Below are 21,159 nucleotides of genomic sequence, written 5' to 3'. Positions count from 1 at the left end.
CTAATAATAGCCTACTATACAGCATAGAGAATTCTACTCAGTACTCTGCAATGACCTGTATAGGAAAAGAATCTTAAAAAGAGTGAATATATGTGTATGTGTAACTGATTCACCTTGTTGTACACCTGAAATTAATACAACATTGTCAATCAACTATACTCCAATTAAAATTAATTTTAAAAAGAAATACAAGTTTCTGACTTTATATCATTTTGATTTGCTTCTTTTCACTTAAAGGCTGTAGAGAGCTCATCTCCAGCTTATTTCATGAATATGTGTGAATCAGGTACGCAGCAGGAAAGAATATGAAGACAAGTGTACCCATCTGAAATTCAGCCATTGCCAATATTTGTATATCACCAACCAGATGGTACAGGGGTTGGCCTGACCATTCATGTGGTCCAACCATTAACCTTTCCAGTAAGAGCTTCTCTATCTGTTTTACACTTCCTGATTACTAATGACCCTTTCCATTACCTCTAATCCAGTGGTTTTCAATTGAGGGTTAGTAGAATCATCCATGGAGCTTTCAAAAAATGCAGATGTCTGTTGGGGGCCAGAGTGAGGCACTCGGCCCGTGGCAAAGGTCATGAGGAAGGAGGCTCAACATACGCAAAGGCGGGATCGAGCCTTAGAAGTCCCCCTGGAAATCCTCGAGCATCTACCCCCATAACTAGAGCCTGCCTGCTTTACTACTTTGTGCTCCCACCTACACCTCTGACTTTACGGGGGGCTGTCCCCCACCACCTCTTTTGGAGAAGGAGTTAACTTAGAGCTCCAGTTAATAAAAACTCCTGGGTGTGACAAGAGTGTTTTAACCTACAAACTCCTCTGAAGGTTCTCTAGCCTGCCTGACAGGCTTGTCTGGCCACATGTGATTGCTCACAGCCTCTCAACTGTGAGAGGCACGAGATGCTTTAAACCTTCTAAAAACAGGTTCCTTAGAAAAGTTAGAAAACTATGAGTATAATGGGCTGATTAGAAATTGTATTGGTGAAGGGTTTTTCATTTGTTGAGCCAATGTTTGTTGCTAAGTCTCCACATCCCCTGCCCTTACACACATTAATGAATATATAGAAGAAATAAGTATTAACCTTTGATATTAATCACATTAGACCTTAGGCTAAGTAAATTCTTTCCTTAACTAAAACCCACTACACCCTCACCCTATAGGAATGTAACTTTATTTGGGTGGCGTCTGTTTTAAGAATAATCACCCCTGGAGAAATAAGTGTCCTGGTTGACTGACCACTGTCCCAAGGAGAGGGTCATAAATTGTCAGCAGGTCCCCCTGGCCAGAAGATGATGTAACACCCCTAAGACCTCTGTATACATTTGTATGAAGCACCTGACTTTGATAAAAGTCAGGACTGCTGACCCCACGTGACTTTGGCATAACATCTCAGTGTATAAAAGTAGCCCATGGAAAATAAAGAATTGGGATCAGTTTCTCGAAATACTGGTCTCCCCATGTCGCTCTCTGTCTCACTCTGGCTGAATCTCCATCTGGAGCACGGAACCCGCCATGGTTACTAATTATGCCTGGGCTTCTAAGATCCAACCGGGGAGGCCTCAGTGTCTCCTCTCCTTCGGGAGAACGGAAGGACGCCTGCGACCTACGTAAGTGGTGCAAAGTTCTTGTCTTGAAGTTTTATTGGTCTCCCACGTAAACCAAGCTACTCAGCCTCTTTTCTCCACTGAATTTTCCTACTGAGCTATCCTCATTCTATTACTCTTTACATCTCTAATTAATATCTAATTGAAGCTATTGTATCCTGATCCTCACCGACGCCGTCCCCGCTTCGAATACCCTGGATCAGCCGGGGCTGGACCCCGGCAGATGTCCAGGTCTTAACCCAGACCTTCACAACTAGAAGCTCTGGGGTTAGGGCTCGGGGTGCCATACACTTTCAAAATACCTACTGGGGATTCTGAAATGATATCTGGGGTAAAAATTTCTTCCTAATCCATTTAGTTCCCTAGTCCATTCATCACTCACCTCTAACTGGGCCAATCTTAATTCCTCATCTCAAATTTACCCTCTACCCAACAAGCCAGTCTCTAATTCTTTAAACAAGGCAAATGCTAAACCAAATGAGAGTTTTAAGTGATGATGGAAATTTTAAGTGAGGAAAGTTTGTGGTTAACCAAAGAAACTGGTTATTAGTTGAAATAATAATAATAATAAAACAGGGATTCCTTTTCTTTTACAAATTAAGTTTAATCAATAATTCAGCTTCAGAAATAAAAATAACTTCTAAAATGAGAGTACAAACATGTTTATTAAGTGTTTCAGAGTTTATTTCCCTTTTTCATTTGTTAGCAGATAGTGTTGATCCATTCTCTTGCTTGAATGTTGTAAAGAAACTAAAATTTTAGGAAGATGAACCACCTACACCAATTGTAAAACACCACAAATTCCCACTAGTAGCCTCAAAGGCAGAATATCTTCCCGTTTTTCTCCCTATACAGCTAGAATATAGCACCTGCATGAAGTAGAATAAGGAGTCACAGTTCACCTAAACACCACCCCAAAAGTGTCTGGCACTGAACTCAAGGACTCAGATTTCAGAAATCTGTAAACTATCAGCTACTTAATAAAATGAAGCAAATTAAATGAAACTTACAAAGGTTGAAGGTTCTAAATGGGCCAATTGTGTAAAAATATTAAGTTACGGGACAGTCATGAATGGAAAATATCCCATTTCCAGCTACTGGTGGAAATCTAGAAAAATCTGAAGAAAAAGACTATAGGTTAACAGGCACATGACTGTTTTTCTAGTAACACTTCAATTGCTATTTACAACTGTTTTTGTTTGTTTGTAATTCATCTGATCATTAAGGATTCAGATATAAAAAGAATTCCTGCTTTATTCTTTACAAGCTGTCAACAAGATGGAAAAACAGGGGAGGTACAGCAAACAGCAGCATGAGCAGAAAAATGAATGAAAGCTGACAGATATGGGTGGCAGGAGCCATCGGTGTCCTCTGCAAGGGGCTTCCACATAGACATGGAAGGAGGTGTGGCAATGCCCCATCCAATCACAGTGGGGACACTCACTGAGAGCGGGCAGAAACATCAAGAATTCCTGCTACACAAAATGAATCCACCTGAAGTATGTAAAGGTTCTGCAGTTAAAGAACTTACCTCTACTGTTGGTGAGAATTAGTCCTTTCCTACCAACTCCTCCCTCTAACACCTTCTCTTTATCAGATAGTAAAACTAAAAGGCAAAAAAAGGAGAAATTCTGCCTGGAGAGCTATAAAAATAGCAGCTTTTGACTTGTCCCCCATCATAACTATTGCTATTGACACCTGTTTGTTTAAAAACAGAGCACTTATATATGGTCATCTCGTGAGACTCTAACATACTAACAAGCTCTAAAAAAAGCACAGAAACCTGGAATCAATAAATAATCCCCCCCAAACACATTTTACCTAGTGATTCCATCTTCCTCCCTGGCAATGAAACATTTCCATGGTGAGGTTCCTGCTTTGCAGTATGAGTAAGGCATTGCAATCCACTAACTGGACCACGTAGTCCTAAATAAAGAAGAGCTGACTATGATTTCTACCTAAAATGTTTTAAGTGCTAAAAGTCTTTTGGGGTGTCTGTTTCTATTCTCTGGAAGTTCACAATATTCAATTCAGCTAACGAGATGACAGTTACCATTTATCTTAAATATAATCTTTGGATAAGCCAGAAAGTAAAACACCAGTATCCCAAATATATTCCCCAAGAGATAACCATATAAACATATTATATATACGAAGAATTTTTTTTTAATGTCAAACATTTACTATTATTTTTCTGGTCTTGAATCTTGGGTATTTCAGAATTTTCCCATTTTGTATGTTCCTTCTATCCTTAGGTCTTCCTAATTTCACACTACTCAAGGATTGGCTTTGTTTTATAACCCCTGATATTTCATTGCACTTAGCTAAAAACTCAGAAGTAAAGAAACCTACTTATAAAGTACGCTATGTCATCTACTAGAAAAACTTAACTTCAGCCATCTTACACTGCTGGCAATAACTGAGTTGCGAAAAAAGTGTTCTCCCTCTACAACGTAATAAAGCTTGTCAAAGTTTCCAAGAAACAAACTGTGACTTCAGCTTTTATTGCGTTCTAATCAGCGACTACAAAACCCCAGCCTCACAGATCGCTCTCCCCGTAGAGTGCGGAGGAGAATGCGGTGTAATCCAGGGCTCCGGGCACGCTGCCTGGGCCTGAGTAGGCAGGCATCCTCTTGATGCAGTACTGGGCCTGGTCTGGGGGCAGCTCCCGACGCAACTCCTCCGCCAAGATGTATGGCTGGAAAACAGTACACACATGTTTTAAAAATCAATGGCAAGACACACTGGAACTTAAATGGTTTAAATACTGACATACTTCTTGCATTTGTTTAATTGTTAAAAAAAGGATTAACTGAATCAGTCTGCTATACACCTGAAATTAACACAACATTGTTAATCAACTATATTCTAAAATAAGATAAAGATAAAAAAATAAAAGACTAAAGGTAGGGAGTCTAACAGGCACAGTACCAGACAGCCAACCAAAGGCTGAGTTTTACTTGTAATTTGTCTTCTGGCCAGTGGGAAATTTAAAATGCTTCATAGAGGCAAAGGGAGCAGTACCATCAACACTTCTCAAATTGAGCCATAATATTAGTGAAAAATACTATGATGTAAATTTCATACAGAAAGATAAAGGGGAGGTTGGTTTATACCATACACTAATGAAAATATAGGAATATTTAATTTAAAATGATCAATGTGGTTTTTAAAAAATACATGTGATATGTGCTTGCTTTCCTACACAATTTATTAAAAAACTAGAGGCATGTTGCCACTGGTGAAAAACTCCTTCTAAAGCAAAACTAAACTGACATTGAACAATGGAGTCTTTTTTTTTTAATGTCAAATGTCCAAGAGAAAATAGGATAATTCTCATAAAATAGACTGATAGGTCAAGATAAATAAAGAGCAAATATATTGTAATATATAGTAGGGCTTTGGGTGTGTTAGATAAGCCTTGGTTTATTATCTCCTAAACCAGTTGGACCTTCTCCCCTCAACCCCTATCCACATGATAAAGGATTCATTTTAAAACAAACATAATTATTTTAAAGATAGTTTATGTTGTCAGATAAGATTTTTTTTAAGGTAATAAACATGGCCAAGCCGATGTGTTTTAGAATCCTAACTTCCTTTCCCTTTCAGCTAGAACACAAGACAAAGGGATCATATCCCAAACTGAACTTATACATATTGAAAAGTTTTAATATTGTTTTGGGAGATTTGAAAATTCTAAACTTGCAATTAAACTCCTACTTAATTTCTAGGTTACATGTAATGAAAAACTTGCCAATTTTTACAAAGAATGGATGGCTCTATTCAACTTTGCTCCAAGGGCTGGGCACAGTCAGTGTCATTGATCCTTGGGAGAAGGTTCTCAGTTTTCTAACATCTGAATTGCACTGTTTCATCTTTCAGAAATCTTATCTACCAATCCAGAATGTAAAGTAGGGTTGAACCAGAAAAACACACACAAAAAAACTGCAAAATTCATACTGCTGGTTCCTTCTATGAAACTCCCCATAAGGACCAAGCACAAATGCCAAGACAGAATGTCTGTGTTTAGCCTCTTCCCAGTACACCAGCGTTACGTTTAAGTGCTTTCTGAATTCAGTGTGGATGCGGTATAAAAGGCAGCAGTATCAAAATCATTATTATTTGCAACATTGCTTCCATTCTTATTGGAATAAAGCAGCAGACTGTCAGAAAGGCAGAAGAAAATGTGTCGATGCAGACCTTGTCAGAAGCCAGGATCCGGAAGGACGCGATGACCTGCTCGGCCGTGTCGGTATCAGCCGTCTCTCTGGTCATGAAGTCGATGAAAGACTGGAAGGTGACGGTGCCCTGCCCGTTGGGATCCACCAGGGTCATGATTCGGGCAAACTCAGCTTCACCCTGAGGCAAGGTTGCAAGGAAACATTGACTTCAACAGTCCACAACTCCTAACTGTGCTGCTTTCCCGCTTTTACCTGTTGGCATGCAAGTTCCCTTTTGCTTGAAAACTTAAATATTCCCTGCACTTCCCTTCCATGTTTGGAACAGATTCCCCTTATGGGCGACTTAAGTTTACTGTCATTAACGGATTTTGAAATGTAGCTACAGCATCAACCCGGAAGCTCCTGATGTCCGAATTCCTCTCTCTCTCTGATCCATGTCGCCTTGGGTTGTTGTTGTTTAGTTGCTAAGTCACGTCTGACTCTCTCTGTCACCCCATGGGCTGTAGCCCACCAGGCTCCTCTGTCTATAGGATTCTCCAGGCAAGAATATTGAAGCGGGTTGCCATATTCTTATCCAGGAGATCTTCCTGACCAAGGGATCAAACCCACGTTTCCCATCTCCTCCACTGGCAGGCAGATTCTTTACTGCTGAGCCACCAGGGAAGCCCTGTTGCCTTGGGACTTAACATAATTATGGAAGAAGAATTCAGAGACTTAGGCCTTTTCTCAGGCTATAATTGAGAAGAATAATACTGCCAAAGAGAAGGCAGGTTAGAGGCGGGCTCTGACAGTGCTTATTTGAAAAGGGAGATGCATCAAAGTAATTTATGTTTAACATTACATATTAAGTCATTATTGACTGGGGGATTTTCGCAGAAACTAAAGCCTGTAGGACAGTGATTTTTGCTTTGACTGGCCAAAAATTAATACGTTACTTCACTAACACTTTGCGAGTTATTACATTCAATAATTACACCTGACACCTATATAAAGTCTCTTCCAGCACAATGAGTTTCATTTTCACTTTCCGTATCAGAATCAATCACTAAGATATTTTGTCTTTTTGTTGGTCTAATTTTCACATCATCTGAATCAGAACTATATTTGGAAGAACTATCATATTACGAGATACTAAAGTATACATGTCACTCAGACAATCAGAGAAAGAATTTGCATAAAATTCATTGAAAAATTCTTCACTCAAAATTTCGCTATGCATCATTTTAAAAAATTTTATGGTAATAAGCTTGTGTTTATAATATATACAAGTTGGGACAAGAAGCTAATGGGGCAAAATGTGAATGATAACAACAATTGTTAAGTTTTGCATAATGAACCCTTGACCAATTTTAAGTTCTAACAGCTTCGCATGATGACGTAAATTACATCACTCTCACATTTCCAGTCAATAATGTTCAGGTAACAAAAGACATATTAATATGTCTTTGGTCAGTAATGTGTTAACAGGTAACACAGAAGTAAGGTTAATACAGGTACTCACAACCCACAGGGAAATGTAAGATTTCTTAGCTGATTTAAAAATTTTTTTAAATAATTAATTAATTTTTTGGCTGTGCTAGGTCTTCATTGCTGTGTGGGCTTTTCTCTAGTTGCAGAGTGGGGGCTACTCTCTCATTGCACAAAGGCTTCTCATTGTGATGGCTTCTCTTGTTATGGAGCACAGCCTCTAGGATGCACAGGCTTCAGTGGCTGTGGTACGTGGGCTCAGCAGTAGTAATTCCCAGGCTCTAGAACACAGGCTCAGTAGTTGCGGTGCATGAGTTTAGTTGCACCAAGGCACATGGGATCTTCTCTGATCAAGGATCGACCCTGTGTCTCTGGCATTGGCAGGTCGATTCTTTACCACTGAGCTACCAGGGAAGCCCACTAAAAACTTTTTACCTTCTAAAATACTAGAGGAAAAAACACTTTGAAAATCAGGAGGAAATGCCACTGAAGTGTCTACTTTCAATGGGCAAATTGTAGGGTATGTAAATTATCTCTCAAATAATGCTGTTTAAAAACCATCAGGAAAGTTTTATGTTATCTTCCTTCACAAGGGAAAAACCAGCTGACCAATGACTGAATGAAAATATATGTTCTGACTCCAGGAAGTCATTTTCATATGGTACCAGGCAAACTGTCAATGTTACCTAGTAACCTTGGTAAATGAAACAATCCCAAGTGGGCTGCCACAGTTTAAGGCAGTTGTCTTCTAAAATACAAACCTAAATAAGCTCAGTAAAATATCATAGTAGTAAAATTTCAACTTCTGTCTTACCAGGTCATAACCCATGGAGATCAGGCAGGCTCTGAAATCCTCATGATCCATTAGACCATTCTTCCTCTTTCAACAAAAAGAAAGAAGAAAGAAGTTGAGTGTTAGAGGCAAAATAAACAACTCGACTTGACCAGGGAACAAAATCCAGCAAGAGAAGGGACACTTTGACATCTGCCAAAGAATTTTTAAAGGTCTGATTTACAGAAAGGACAGGCCCAACACAGGGACATTACATTACAAAATAATTTCTTAAAAAGGAAAAAGTAGGGAAGGAAGGTAAACAGCAGTCAGAAATGGAGACCACACCTTAGAAAGCAGGAGGAATACCCAGTGCTACTGAAAATGACTATGTCAGAAGCTGCCCACTGCCACCCACTGATGACCGAACACAATGTAAGTGTTGTGAGAATGCCTCACACTCTTGAGGCCCCAGGCAGACCTCGCTTGTAAAAGTCCCCCAAAGATGACAGCAGGGCTAGGATTCATGCTGCAGTTACCCTACAGCCACTCTCAGGCCCAAGTCCCTCCAAGATGTAGAATCCTTAACTTAAACTTCTATTAATTCTTTTACTGGGCAGCGGGAAGGGAAAGCTAGTATGGAAGGAGTTCTTTTTTTTTTTTTTTTTTTTTTAATTTTTCACTCCTTCTTAGTTTTTTTTTTTTTTTTAACTTTACAATATTGTATTGGTTTTGCCATATATCAACATGAATCCGCCACAGGTATACAAGTGTTTGAAAGGAGTTCTTGTTAGATGAATGAAAATTATTCACTGAAACTGGGAAGCTGGGTTTTTTGTTTTTTAATTAATTTTTATTGGACTATAGTTGCTTTACTTAAACTTTTAAACTTGGCAGGTTCTGCATTGTCCTCCTTTGCACCTTTGTTGCAAGAGACAGTCTCGTTACCCTGGATTCAAATAGATGTGGATTTTCCCTCTCTGAAGTGGCCCAAACAAGCGGAACTGTCCTCCTAAAAGCCCAGGTGATATATGCAGGAACAATGGTCAATTATTTCCCTCCATGGAAGGAAAAAGACCCGACCTGAAGGAAGTCAGGTCAGTGTGATAGCATCAACAGTACAGCTGTGCTGAAGCCAAAATAACTTTAGTATCCATGTCTGTATATAATACTTTATTTATGCCTCAGGTCCCTGATCAGAAGTCTACTTTCTGAACTCATTAATAGGCCTGAATATGGCTGGTCTAGTCCACAGGCATTTTAAGAACCATTTAACTAATACCTGTAAATCATACACAGGGTCCTGAGCAAAAGAATGAAATATACTTTGTTAGGGATCTTTTAACAAATAGAATGTGGCCTTAAGAGTCACTATTAACTAAATGATAAGCAAACGGCATTTTCTTGTGAAGAACTGGTTTTACCCAATTATATTCAAATCAAAATATTAGATAATATTTTAAGGGTAGCACTAAACTTTTTATATGGTCATCATTTTGTTGATACATTTTCCTCATAACATTTCATGAGCTGATTTTGTTCGTTAAAAAAGAAAATTAAGTTTTATGGCAAAAGAGTAGGCTAATTTTCATCAGGTGCTTTACCTAAATAGTTAATTAGGAAAAGTACATTACAGCTTTGTATTTAAGTGCTTAGAAAATGACCTAAATCCTTCAACTATATTCTGTTAAGGATGTACTTTCACTTAGAATAAATCTTGCTTTGCTCCCAACTACAAAGGCATTTGTTAAGTGATCTGTATAAAAGGGCCCACAAACGTAGACCTTGTCTGATGTCACCTTGAGCAACATCAGAACTTAGCACACTTCATTTCAGTGGCTCTTTTCCTCTGGCCTTAATCATCCTGTTTCCCAGTAAATTTTAAGGACATGACGACTTAAAAATAACAGTATGACTGCTATTTCAAATATGTCTTTTGATGTCCCCAGCATTGCCTTTCAAATAAGTAGGAGTGAGGTACCCTGTCGAAGTGGTTGAAGGAGGCTCTGAACTCATTCATCTGCTCCTGGGTGATGCCCTTCGCATCTCTCGTCAGGATCTGGGTCTCCACTTCGTTGATGGTTCTGGCGATAGTCGTCAACAGCAGCTCCCAGCCCACACGAATGTGCTACCAAGGGAAAAACAGCAAATGATCAGCTCCAGGTTCTCCCGGCAGGTCAATCTCGCCTGCTCGCTTTCATAACAGGAGAGTCAACCCAAAGGGAGACAAGTAGGACTTCTCGATACATTTTTTTTTAAATTCTACTTTTGCACTTTCTTTCAAGATTCTATAGTGGGAAATACTCAGAAGTGAGGAGCAGGGTTCTAACAGTGACAACTAGCACCTTGTAGAATACAATGTACAGTGTACAGTCTTTCTGTCACTAGGAACACCTTTCTATTCACCAGGTAGCAGGATGAGCCCTGGATTATACCCACTGGCTCCCAGAAGGATCAAACTGGGCCAAACTGGTAGAAATAGAACAGTCCCATTCCTGGGAGTTTCTCCAAAGCAGTGCAGTGAATTCACTGTTGTGATAACAATGATGACAAAGGATGATGTTGATAAATAACAACTATATAGCACTTGATTTGAGCTGCTCAGGTGGCGCTAGTGGTAAAGAATCCACCTGCCAATGTAGGAGATGCAAGAGACATGGGTTCAGTCTCTGGGTCAGGAAGATCCCTTGGAGAAGGAAATGGCAACCCACTCCAGTATTCTTGACTTGGAAATCCCATGGACAGAGGAGCATGGCAGGCTATGGTCCATGGGGTTGCAAAGAGTTGGACATGACTGAGCGACTGATCACCCACACACAGTGCTTGATCTACTTCACAAAATGATTTCACATGCAGTGACAGTAAAGGCTTAATGATCCCTCACGTTCATACTTGTAGAACGAAACAGGAACAGATAGAGACAAATGTGGGCGGAAAACACCCTGACCAGGTGAAATGGTCACAGGCAGACACCAGGGCGCCGCAGGCCTGTGCGGCAGCTGTACCTCCATAGTATAATTAGTGTGCTTGTTGTCAAAGACCAGGGCCTCCTGGATGAGCTGATGGTCGCCTTCCAGCTTGTCGATGTTGTTCTTGTAGTTAATGATGTTGTGCTCGTACTGCTTCAGTTGGTTCATCTGGTCCTCCAGGGCTCCTGTGATTTGGATGGAGCTCCGGGCAATCTCCTGGTGGAGGCAAGAGCAGGGGAGGAGGACAAGGTGAGCCAGCCTCTCGAATGACTCTGTGGGCGACATCCTTCCTGGTTCTGCTTCTGATGCCAGCTACACCAGCATTTTAGGTGGCAGCCAAAGTCCCTTATTTTTCAGATGAAGTAGGAAATAGGGCAGTACCACAGCATGAAGGAAGCCCTAGTTCTAATCTATCTAGAGAATAGGAAAAGAAAAAAAATCAACCAAGATCCATGAAGAAAGGAGGCCTTTCAGCCTCTTCCAATGAAGACGGATGCCTGAAGCGGCCTCTTTTCGAGGAGACTGGGGGATGGTCTGCAGGAATGTGGCTGCCAGACAGATTTCAGACCACTAGATGCTTCATCAGCGGTCAAAAGAATTTCCTAGATTTTTAGATGTTCTCCTCTTTAAGAAAGAAGCCAACATTTTATCACCATGAGGGGGGACTCAGAGAAAAAAAAGAACAGTAGGTCAATAAATATCTCTTGGCTGCTCTTGGTAATAAAATGAACCCAGAAATCAATTGTCATTCAAAGATTACTTTTCCTTAAAGGTTCTGAATATGCCAAGTATTTGTGACTCTTCACACATCCTCCTTAGGGATGGATGGTTTAGAATCTAGGTCCTGCAGAGGCTAAAAACTGAGAAGGAGACCCATCACCATTTTTAATGACAAGATGAATGGATGACAGCGAGAACAGCCTCCCAACCTTCGGTGCGTGTACACCCTCCCCCAGCACCCCGCCCTCCCCCCAACCCCCCTAAACTGATGCACAGGCTTCAACAGCCCAGGGGCCACCCAGGGTAAGACCCAGGTGACTTGGACAGGGCTCTCATGGCACTGAGTGGACACCAGTGGTTGTGTCAGCTTGGGGACCGATTTGGAGGCCGTGACATGCTTTCTCTGAAGCACCAACCCACCTCCATCTTGTTCTGGATCCAGGGCCCGATGGCATTGGCCTGTGCAGCGAACTGGCGCCGCAGACGCTCGTTGGCATGCTGGCGGGCCAGCTCCTCCTGCAGTGACTGGTCCCGGATGGGCACGAGCTGCTTCACCTGCCAGGATTCAAGGACAACAGGGCTTAGAGGCCAGTGGTGGTCCAGGAGATGTAACCAAGATGGTTACAAGATGGTGGTGGGTGGAGGGCAGGGGTGGGAGCAGAGTGGGAGGGGAGGGAGGGAGAAGAAGGGGGAGGGGGAGGAAGGGGAGTGTGCTCCCTACTTTAGGGACTAAGGGGGAGCTCAGTCTAGCGTTGATTGCCACCCAGTGCCACCAGTGCCTGCTGAAAGGCTAAGTCTGCATGAGGGACGCTGACCATTTGTCTAACTTGGGGTTCCCGGCCTGCAGCACTAATCCGGGGTGGGGGGGGGTGGGGGTTGCGGTGCAGGTTGCAGGGCTGGGTGCAGAGTGCAGAGGATTTGTGAACTTGAATGAACCAAAACTGACATCCTTATTTTCCCCAGCTCCAGAGGAAAATGAGCATTTCCTTCGATTATGAATATGGACACCAAGTCCACTGTGACTTTATCACAACAGGAATCACATTCTTACATACGTTAGTTACTGCCTACCTCTCAAAATATGATGGACACTCATCACCACTCACATTTACTAGGTCTGCTATTAGACCTAGGTTTAAAATATGGTAGTATATTCCAACTTTAAAAATACATTTTCTTGGTCTTTTATTTTTTATTGATGTATAGTTGATTTATAATGTTGTGCTAATTTCAGTTGTATAGCAAAGTGATTCAGTTATATGCATATATATTTTAATAACTATTTTTCAATGTAATTTATTTGCTTTGTAACCTTTAATATTATTTATGAATGTATACATATTTTTATCAGAAAGGAGCCACAGGCTTCCCTGGACTACCAAAGGGATCTAAGACACAAAAAAGTTGGGAACCCCTGCCAGGTTCATGAGCTCAACCCTGTATGATGCTGGCCCACCAGAAAGGATCCCACCTGGCCCATATTTTTTTCCATTCCATTTGTACCCTGTGATTTATATTTTATGCTATGCCTGAGTTCTCTTTGGATCCACAGACAAAAGAGCTACTTCAGAAGCCTTTTTCTGTGTGTACTGGCAAAAAGACATTACTATTCAATGTCCCTTTTACAAAACTCCCTCTGGAAAATTTTGCTCTATAACTTAAGTGACAGGAGAAGAGTTTGTCTCACTTTAAGGGAGGGAAGCTCAAGAGGGAGGGGACATATGTATACCCGTGGCTGATTCATGTTGATATCTGGCAGAAAACAACAAAATTCTGTAAAGCAATTATCCTTCAATTAAAAAATAAATAAATTTTAAGAAAAGAAGTGACATATTTCCCTTTTTCTGCCCAAGGAAACTACTCAGCTCAACACCGTTTCCTTTTTACTCTGACTGTCTGAAGACCAGAGCTAATTTTAAGTTCAGAAACAAGAACTAACTGTCTCTCAGTTTAACAAGAACTTAACTGTCTCTGTGGAGAAGGCAATGGCACCCCACTCCAGTACTCCTGCCTGGAAAATCCCATGGACGGAGGAGCCTGGAAGGCTGCAGTCCATGGGGTCGCTAAGAGTCAGACACGACTGAGTGACTTCACTTTCACTTTTCACTTGCATGCATTGGAGAAGGAAATGGCAACCCGCTCCAGTGTTCTTGACAGAGTCGGACACGACTGAAGTGACTTAGCAGCAGCAGTAACTGACTCTCAGTTTAACACTTTCTTTCCCATACCTGTTTCTTTCCCCTCTCTTTGGCATGGTTTATAACTAAACAGTTGTTACATGTGTTTTTATAGCAAGCCACCTCAAATCCACCTGCTGGACTTCTTTACTGAAGACTTAGCAGCCTACTAAGATAACCGTGCTACAATTTAAACCATGAAAATAAATCTTTCTTAAGAATGAGACAAAAGGGTTCAAATGATCCCACTGGACTATAATTAAATCTGTACAGTTTCCCAAAATATAAGTGGCAGTAAATGAGCAGAGAGTCCTTTGGTTCCCCATATACAGTTTCCTAAGTAATTTCCCCACATTTTAAATTCACACACACTCAGGACATGTCTATCCCATATTCTTAAAAATCTCTGATGAAGTACCAGCAGAAAATGGATTCCACCAAATTTTCAGCTGGGGTTTTAAAAATAGTTTTAGTATCACAACCTGTACTGAGTTTGCTAACACTGAGAAGATTTTCCTTAAGGACAATCATTTCTACTTTCTTACAGATCATAGAAACTGCTAAATGTATTTAGGTATTGAAGAGTGTAACATATTTCATCTGTGAAAAACAAGACAACAGGCCCAAAATAGAGTCGCTTAGGCTAAATCCCACTCCACCAGACCTAGACTTAAATACAATTTCCGCTCTCCCAGAAATGGAATCTTAAAAACCAGTGAATCAGGAATCACCTGATCAGCACTAGTGCGACCATCTGCCAGGTAGACCCCTAAAGAGAAGTAACTTTGCAATAACCAACCTTCTTTTTTTGGCCATGTAACTTCCTTGTTCCTACTCTTTTCTGCCTATAAAAGTCTTTCATTTTGTACAGCTCCTTGGAGCTCCCTTCTGTCTGCTAGACTGGATGCAGCCCAGTTCAAACTGACTTTTGCTCAAAAAAAGCTTAAACTTGCTACTATGCCTCAGTTTCTCTTTTAATGCAACTGTGAAATTTGGGGTGAAGGGCAACTCTGATCACCAGGGAGTCACTCTAACTTCCCCAGGGGTTCACCTCTTCTCTCCACCTCAGCTTGAGAACATCCGCCTCACCCCACACCCTCCTTGCCCACCCCTGGACCTTCAGTTACCCACCTTGTCCCACTTGGACCGGATCTCGTCCACGGTGACGGTGCTGTAGGGGTTGCTTGAGCTGATCCTGATGCTGTAGCTCTGGATCACCTTCTCCACCTCGTTCTGGATGGCCAGGATGGACTGCCGCTCGCCGTCAGCCTCGGGCAGCGTGGCCTTGAACTGCTCATGGGCAGTGATCAAGCTCTAAGCCAGAGACAAGCGGAGAAAACCTGACTTACTTCAGAGTGAATTTTACAGGCATATAAATAACTTTACAACTGCAGGACTCTCCAGTGGATGACAAATTCTGAATGTCTCAGAGAAGCTATCTGGTACACAAAAGTCAAGTTCGTCGAAATGGGGGGAAAAAAGACCTCCTGATGACTCACTGGTGTCTATTAATCCAAAGTCTTTAAAAAATAATTGTTTTCTTCTTTTAAAAACCATAATTGATTTAATCATGATGCTCAGCTACTGTTTAGGTCTTACTCACCAGCAACGCGCAGAACTTAAATTAGCTGCCTTTCCTAATGACCAGGGTTTATTTACCCTTAGCCCCTCAAAAGGAACCCACCATTTGCTGCCTTTAAACCTACAGACCACCAGGAAGTACCTCCCTTTCCTGCAAAAGAAAAAGGCCACAGAAACCGACTCATTCCCCTCAGGCTTTATAAAGCCTCCACTTAACAACCCTATCCTTGGACCCTAGAGGGTAAAACAGCAGCTCCTTATGTTCAGTTGTATGTAGATGCCATGGGGACCACCTTCCAGGGCCATGCTAATACTCAGTACAGATGCTGCAACCAATCAGCTGCCAGCACACCTTTCACTAAATGAAGAGACTACTTCACGCATCAAGTATGGCTTCCAAGGAATATTTTGATGTCTCACTTATTCCAAAAACGATTTTAGATTGCCAACCTCTGCTTAAGAGTGCATGCAAGAAACATTGTCACAGCTTCTTTCACAAGACAAAGGCCATGTTCAAGGAAGTAATTTCTTCCCCCCTACAACCAGGTACAAACCCTTCTAGAATGCTCCTTGGCAAAAATTCCTGTTCCTTGGTTGGGTTCAAATCCCAACCTTCACTATTTCTTTTATATCTAGATTATTTTTGATGATCCAACAGTATTTTCTCTTTATATTCCATTATACATCAAATGGTCTCTAAATAAATTGGGTCCTGGCTATTTGAGAGGAACTTAGCTCCCTAAATCACTTTTAAGTCTTATTTGTAATTCTGATGCTCCAGAAGAGATCCAAAGCAGACCATTTCGGATTGTGGGAAGTAGAAGGTGCTGGTTTGTGTTTTTTTTATGCTTTATGGTCTGGTGAAATTCCATAGATTTTAATGAACAGTAAATGCGAACACTGCAAAGTAGGTAACTTACCAGCCAATAAACTCATCATTTGCTGTGACTAAGTCCAAGAGCATATATGTCTATTCTGCTCATATGATTTCACATTCTATTTTAAAGAACATACCCTTTTAGACATATTCTCCTTTATTTGGCTGATGTTAATTTAGCTGTAGCAGAGTAGTATACACATTTTTAAGCTAAAGGTCAAAGGGTACATTGGGCTTTCTAGTCCTATACATGCGTGTGTGTTTTTGGCTTCGCTGCACAGCATGCAGAATCTTAGTTTCCTGACTAGGGAGCAAACCCCTGCTTCCTGAAGTGGAAGTTCAGAGTTTTAACCCCTAGACTACCAGGGATGTCGCCAGCCACATTTTTCTTAATTAAAAAATGAGACAAAACAAAAGAGAGAACTCTTTTGAAATTACGATTCATTTCTAGTAGTGGGAACACAGAGCTGTGTTCACTTACCTGGATCTCTTCAATGCTGTGGACAATGAACATGTCTTGTAGATCCTCCATGGCGCCTTCCATCCAGTTGTTGAAAGGAGCTGCTCTCTTAGCAAACTCCAGGTGAAGTTGATCGATGGTTTCCAGCAATTTCTCAGTTCTCTGAAGATTAAATAGAAGTCAGTGTTATCATAGACTAAATCAGAAAAAGTTCTCGGAACATGTAAAGATGCACTCCAAAGCAATAAACTATTATCTGACATTTCGTCCATCACAACCCTCCCATTATCAGCATGTGTATACAAAAAGATTAACTGATGTCCAAATGACTAGGCTGAGCCCTGCAGGTCTCTGAAGTGCCTTCTGAATCAGAGGTGGATTTAATTACATCCAGAGTCACAATGTTCTGAAAGTATTTAAAATATTCTACCACCTGTTACTCTTGTATTTTTTAAAATTTTTATTTATTTATTATTTGTCTATCTATTTTGGCTGTGCTGGGTCTTTGTTGCTGCGAGTTTGCTTTCTCCAGTTGTGGCAAGTGGGGGCTACTTTTCATTGTGGTTCTCAGGCATCTCATTGCAGTGGCTTCTCTTATTGCAGAGCATGCGCTCCAGAGCACAGGCTCAGTATTAATAGCTGTGGCACAGGCTTAGTTGCTCCGTGGCATGTGGAACCTTCCCAGGGACCTGGGATCAAACCCATATCCCCTACATTGGCAGGCAGATTCTTAACCACTAGACCACCGGGAAAGTCCCCACATCCTACCTTTTGAAGACTAAGAATCCACATAGAGTATGCAGTAAGGTGCTTTCAGCTAAAGTACACTTTAGAAGTTAGAGGACCTGATTCTCTAACCATGCTGGTTCATAGAAAATTCATGGTATCGTCCTCATTTTATGATCAACACTGTGCCTTTCCCAACAGTCACCTACCTAGAGAGGACAGGAGGAACTACAGTTTCATGTTCTTAAATCCTCATTCAGAATTTAACTCAGAGAACCTCTCTGCCTTTCTGGCCATTTGAAAGCACAAGGCTTCAAGTCACAGAGAACAATATTATGCTCATTTCCTATGGCAGGGAGGCATCTGGAATCTAAAACTCTTCCATAGTTGGGAGTCATTTTTCCTCTTGTTCAAAAAATTTGAGCTTTCTCTGTCACATGCCTGGTCCATCCTTTCTCTCATCGTTTTTCTTTAAGTGAATATATTAACAGCTGGTTCGCATCTAGGAAGCCTGATATTACACATGTTAAAAGCTTCATCGAGTCAGGGTGAAAAGACTCAGAAAATTGCTAACTGCTTCTTTCTTCATGTCGTCTGAGTCTTCCATGGTGAGAGAAGACTGCATGTGTGCATGCTCAATCGCTTCAGTTGTGTCTGACTTTGCAACACTATGAACCATAGCCCACCAGGCTCCTCTGTCCATAGGATTCTCCTGGCAAGAATACTGGAATGGGTTGCCATGCCCTCCTCCAGAGGATCTTCCCGACCCAGGAATCAAACTTGTGTCTCCTCTATCTACTGCACTGAAGGCAGATTCTTTACCACTGAGCCACCAGGGAAATCTTGAGAGATGATTAGGTTCAGCTAAAAACCAGCCACTTACTTCTGTTTCTCCAAGTCTTATACTTGAATAGGGCCAGATTCATCCTGATTCTGTTTCACATCCATTTTTACTTACCTCAACATGTGTTGCCATCTTCCCTTTGAATGTCTCAACTTCCATTCTTCCTTATTTCCTGACTCAGTCTCAGCTCAATTTACTCTTAGATAAGGATGTTGGGAAATTCACTGCCATTATTATTTCACAAAAATGAGTTTATACCATTATCTCATTACTACTGGACTTTTGTATTTTTAATTCAAAAAGGCATGTCATTGCCATATGGATAAATGACAACAAAACTACCAACTTTCCATTTTCCTTGTTCTCCTGCTTTTCATGTTCTCTGTAGAAGCTCTATTCACTACACATGCTTTTTTTTTTTTTTAATATTTATTTTATTTGGCTGTGCTCTGTCTTAGTTGTGGCACACAGGATCTTTAGTTGCGACATGTGAGATCTAGTTCCCTGACCAGGGATCGAACCTGGGACCCCTGTATTGGGAGCATAGAGTCTTAGCCACTGGGGCACCAGGGAAGTCCACAGACAATCTGTTTTGGTTTATACACATCATGCCACAGAAAAACAAAATGAATAACAGTGAGTTAGTAAAGGAACCTCTGTTAGAAGGTGTCATGCCAACAGGTGGCCTGGAGACTCACCTCCAGGGCCTCTCTCCTCTTCTGAGTGAGCGTTCCCAGCCGGTCCCACTGGTCACAGATTTTCTGGCAGCGATCATTAACATTCACAGCGTCGTGATAGTCCAGTTCACTATCAGAAGGGAAAACGAAGAATAACTTTCCCAGATGACATAAAGAAAAGAGGACACAGGCTCAAAATAAATTGGTAGTAATTAAAAAAAAAAAAAAAAAGATGTAATGGAGAACGAGCAGGGTGTTTCAGGGTTTTGTTCAGCACTGCAAACATGATCGCTATTCTCTGACATCACAGGAAGAATTAGGAAAATTCTTGCTGGTCAACAGATTTCTAAACAGAGAGAAAAGCTGTCCTCTTGACACCTCAGGTTAACTTTATTCTGCCTTCATTTTCTTGGCCGGGCCCCTGGAGTGCATTATTTTTAAGTGGTGATGTACCTGTAAATGAAGCCAAGAATCTGACCTGAGGACAGTCCCAGGGACCGTGCTGAAGCCACGGTGACGGGAACATCAAATGAGTCATGGGGGAGGGAGGGAGAGGGGGATCAGCCTGCACCCCATTGTGTCCTTGGCTCCTCTCAAAGGGCACCAGGCTGGACAGAGCACCACGTCCCGGGGGGAAGGCAGGGGGCGGAGGTGCTGGGACTCTGAGCCCAGCAGCACCAAGCCCTTCTTCTCTGACAAGGACTGACTCATGTCACTCGTGTGACAGCAGGGACACCATGACTTCTCCCTCAGGGGTCCCTGTTCCTCACCAGCCCTGCTGTACATCCTAATGGGATCTTTGTGAGGTGAGATAACCTGAATTTACCATTCAAGCAAATTATTGACTAGAAAGTAAACCTAGTGTCTCTGGGGATAGAAAGTTTGAATCCTGGACAAAATTTAATCACCCTTTTAGTTAGGATGAAAGCAAGCCTCAAAACGGTCCAAAGTGAGGCTTTTAGGAAATTCCCTCCTATCGGACCAAATCCATTTCCCTGAAGCTTATTCCTTCTTTCGACTCTAAATTAAGGCAATGCCTGTTAACCTGCTTTTTATTCTCTTAAACAAAATTAACTTGTCTTTATTGAATGTCACTGTTTCTGAATAAAGGAGATGCATGTGTTGTGATGTGAGTGTGCTTTCTGTGGGTAAGAAGCTCCCAATCATCTAAAGAATCCAGTTCTTAAGAGCAGCTTTGTACACACGTACTCACACAGACACACACACACACACACATACACACAGACACACACACACAGACACACACCACTGAGATGGACTGAGATTCTCTGATTATTATAACCAGAAAATCAAAACCAACCAAAACATGACAGCAATACATTTAGCCCTGAATACAAAGTGAAAACGATATGGCTCTTCAAATGCAACTATTAAAGAGCAGAAAGACTTCAAAACTAAAAACCCAGGAACCTTCTAGTGATCCACAGTGGAGGCATCAATCACAGCTTTCTGTGATTATCATCAGGGCGAACATTTATCCCTCTTTCTAATTCATACATACTAGCTCTACACACGGAGAAGGCAATGGCACCCCACTCCAGTACTCTTGCCTGGAAAATCCCATGGACAGAGGAGCCTGGTGGGCTGCAGTCCATGGGGTCATTAAGAGTTGGACACGACTGAGCAACTTCACTTTATTTTTTCACTTTCATGCATTGGAGAAGGAAATGGCAACCCACTCCAGTGTTCTTGCCTGGAGAATCCCAGGGAAGGGGGAGCCTGGTGGGCCTCCGTCTATGGGGTCACGCAGAGTCGGATACGACTGAGGCGACTTAGCAGCAGCAGCAGCAGCAGCTCTACACATACCGAATTCCAAGGACTTAGGGAGTGCATAGCTGTGCAGGGTATTTTCTTTTCTTCTGTACTTTGAGGACTGCATAAACATTCATTATTTTAGAAAAGGTAAAAAGGAAAGGGAGACTAATAATAGTAAGATGAACACAGGTTTAGATTCTGTGGTTCCTCTCTTGAGTGAGTAAAGAAATACACATTGGGGATACCAGGAATAATAATAATATAAAATTGTTACTTAATTTTTATGAGCAATATTTGAAACCATCCCAAATTATT

At 41.5% G+C, this 21,159-nt stretch overlaps 1 protein-coding gene across 1 annotated transcript in view; it reads right to left on the bottom strand.

Annotated features, from left to right (window-relative positions):
- Positions 1-2,263: 2,263 nt before the first annotated feature.
- The window catches only part of ACTN2 (actinin alpha 2), a 78,554-nt gene continuing 59,658 nt past the window's right edge, over positions 2,264-21,159 (bottom strand). Inside the window, exons 13-21 of the mRNA XM_061404929.1 lie at positions 19,090-19,198; positions 16,843-16,983; positions 15,035-15,217; positions 12,147-12,281; positions 11,043-11,222; positions 10,019-10,165; positions 8,080-8,145; positions 5,818-5,976; positions 2,264-4,315 (exon numbers count right to left, since the gene is read on the bottom strand). Coding sequence (XP_061260913.1) covers positions 4,157-4,315; positions 5,818-5,976; positions 8,080-8,145; positions 10,019-10,165; positions 11,043-11,222; positions 12,147-12,281; positions 15,035-15,217; positions 16,843-16,983; positions 19,090-19,198 — 1,279 coding nt within the window. The 3' untranslated portion in view covers positions 2,264-4,156. The remainder of the gene's footprint in view (positions 4,316-5,817; positions 5,977-8,079; positions 8,146-10,018; positions 10,166-11,042; positions 11,223-12,146; positions 12,282-15,034; positions 15,218-16,842; positions 16,984-19,089; positions 19,199-21,159) is intronic.

Source organism: Bos javanicus, chromosome 28, assembly GCF_032452875.1.
Source record: "Bos javanicus breed banteng chromosome 28, ARS-OSU_banteng_1.0, whole genome shotgun sequence".
Classification (NCBI taxonomy): Eukaryota; Metazoa; Chordata; class Mammalia; order Artiodactyla; family Bovidae; genus Bos; species Bos javanicus.
The sequence above is the reverse complement of the archived record's forward strand: the minus strand, read 5'-3'. Positions and strand labels throughout refer to the sequence as shown.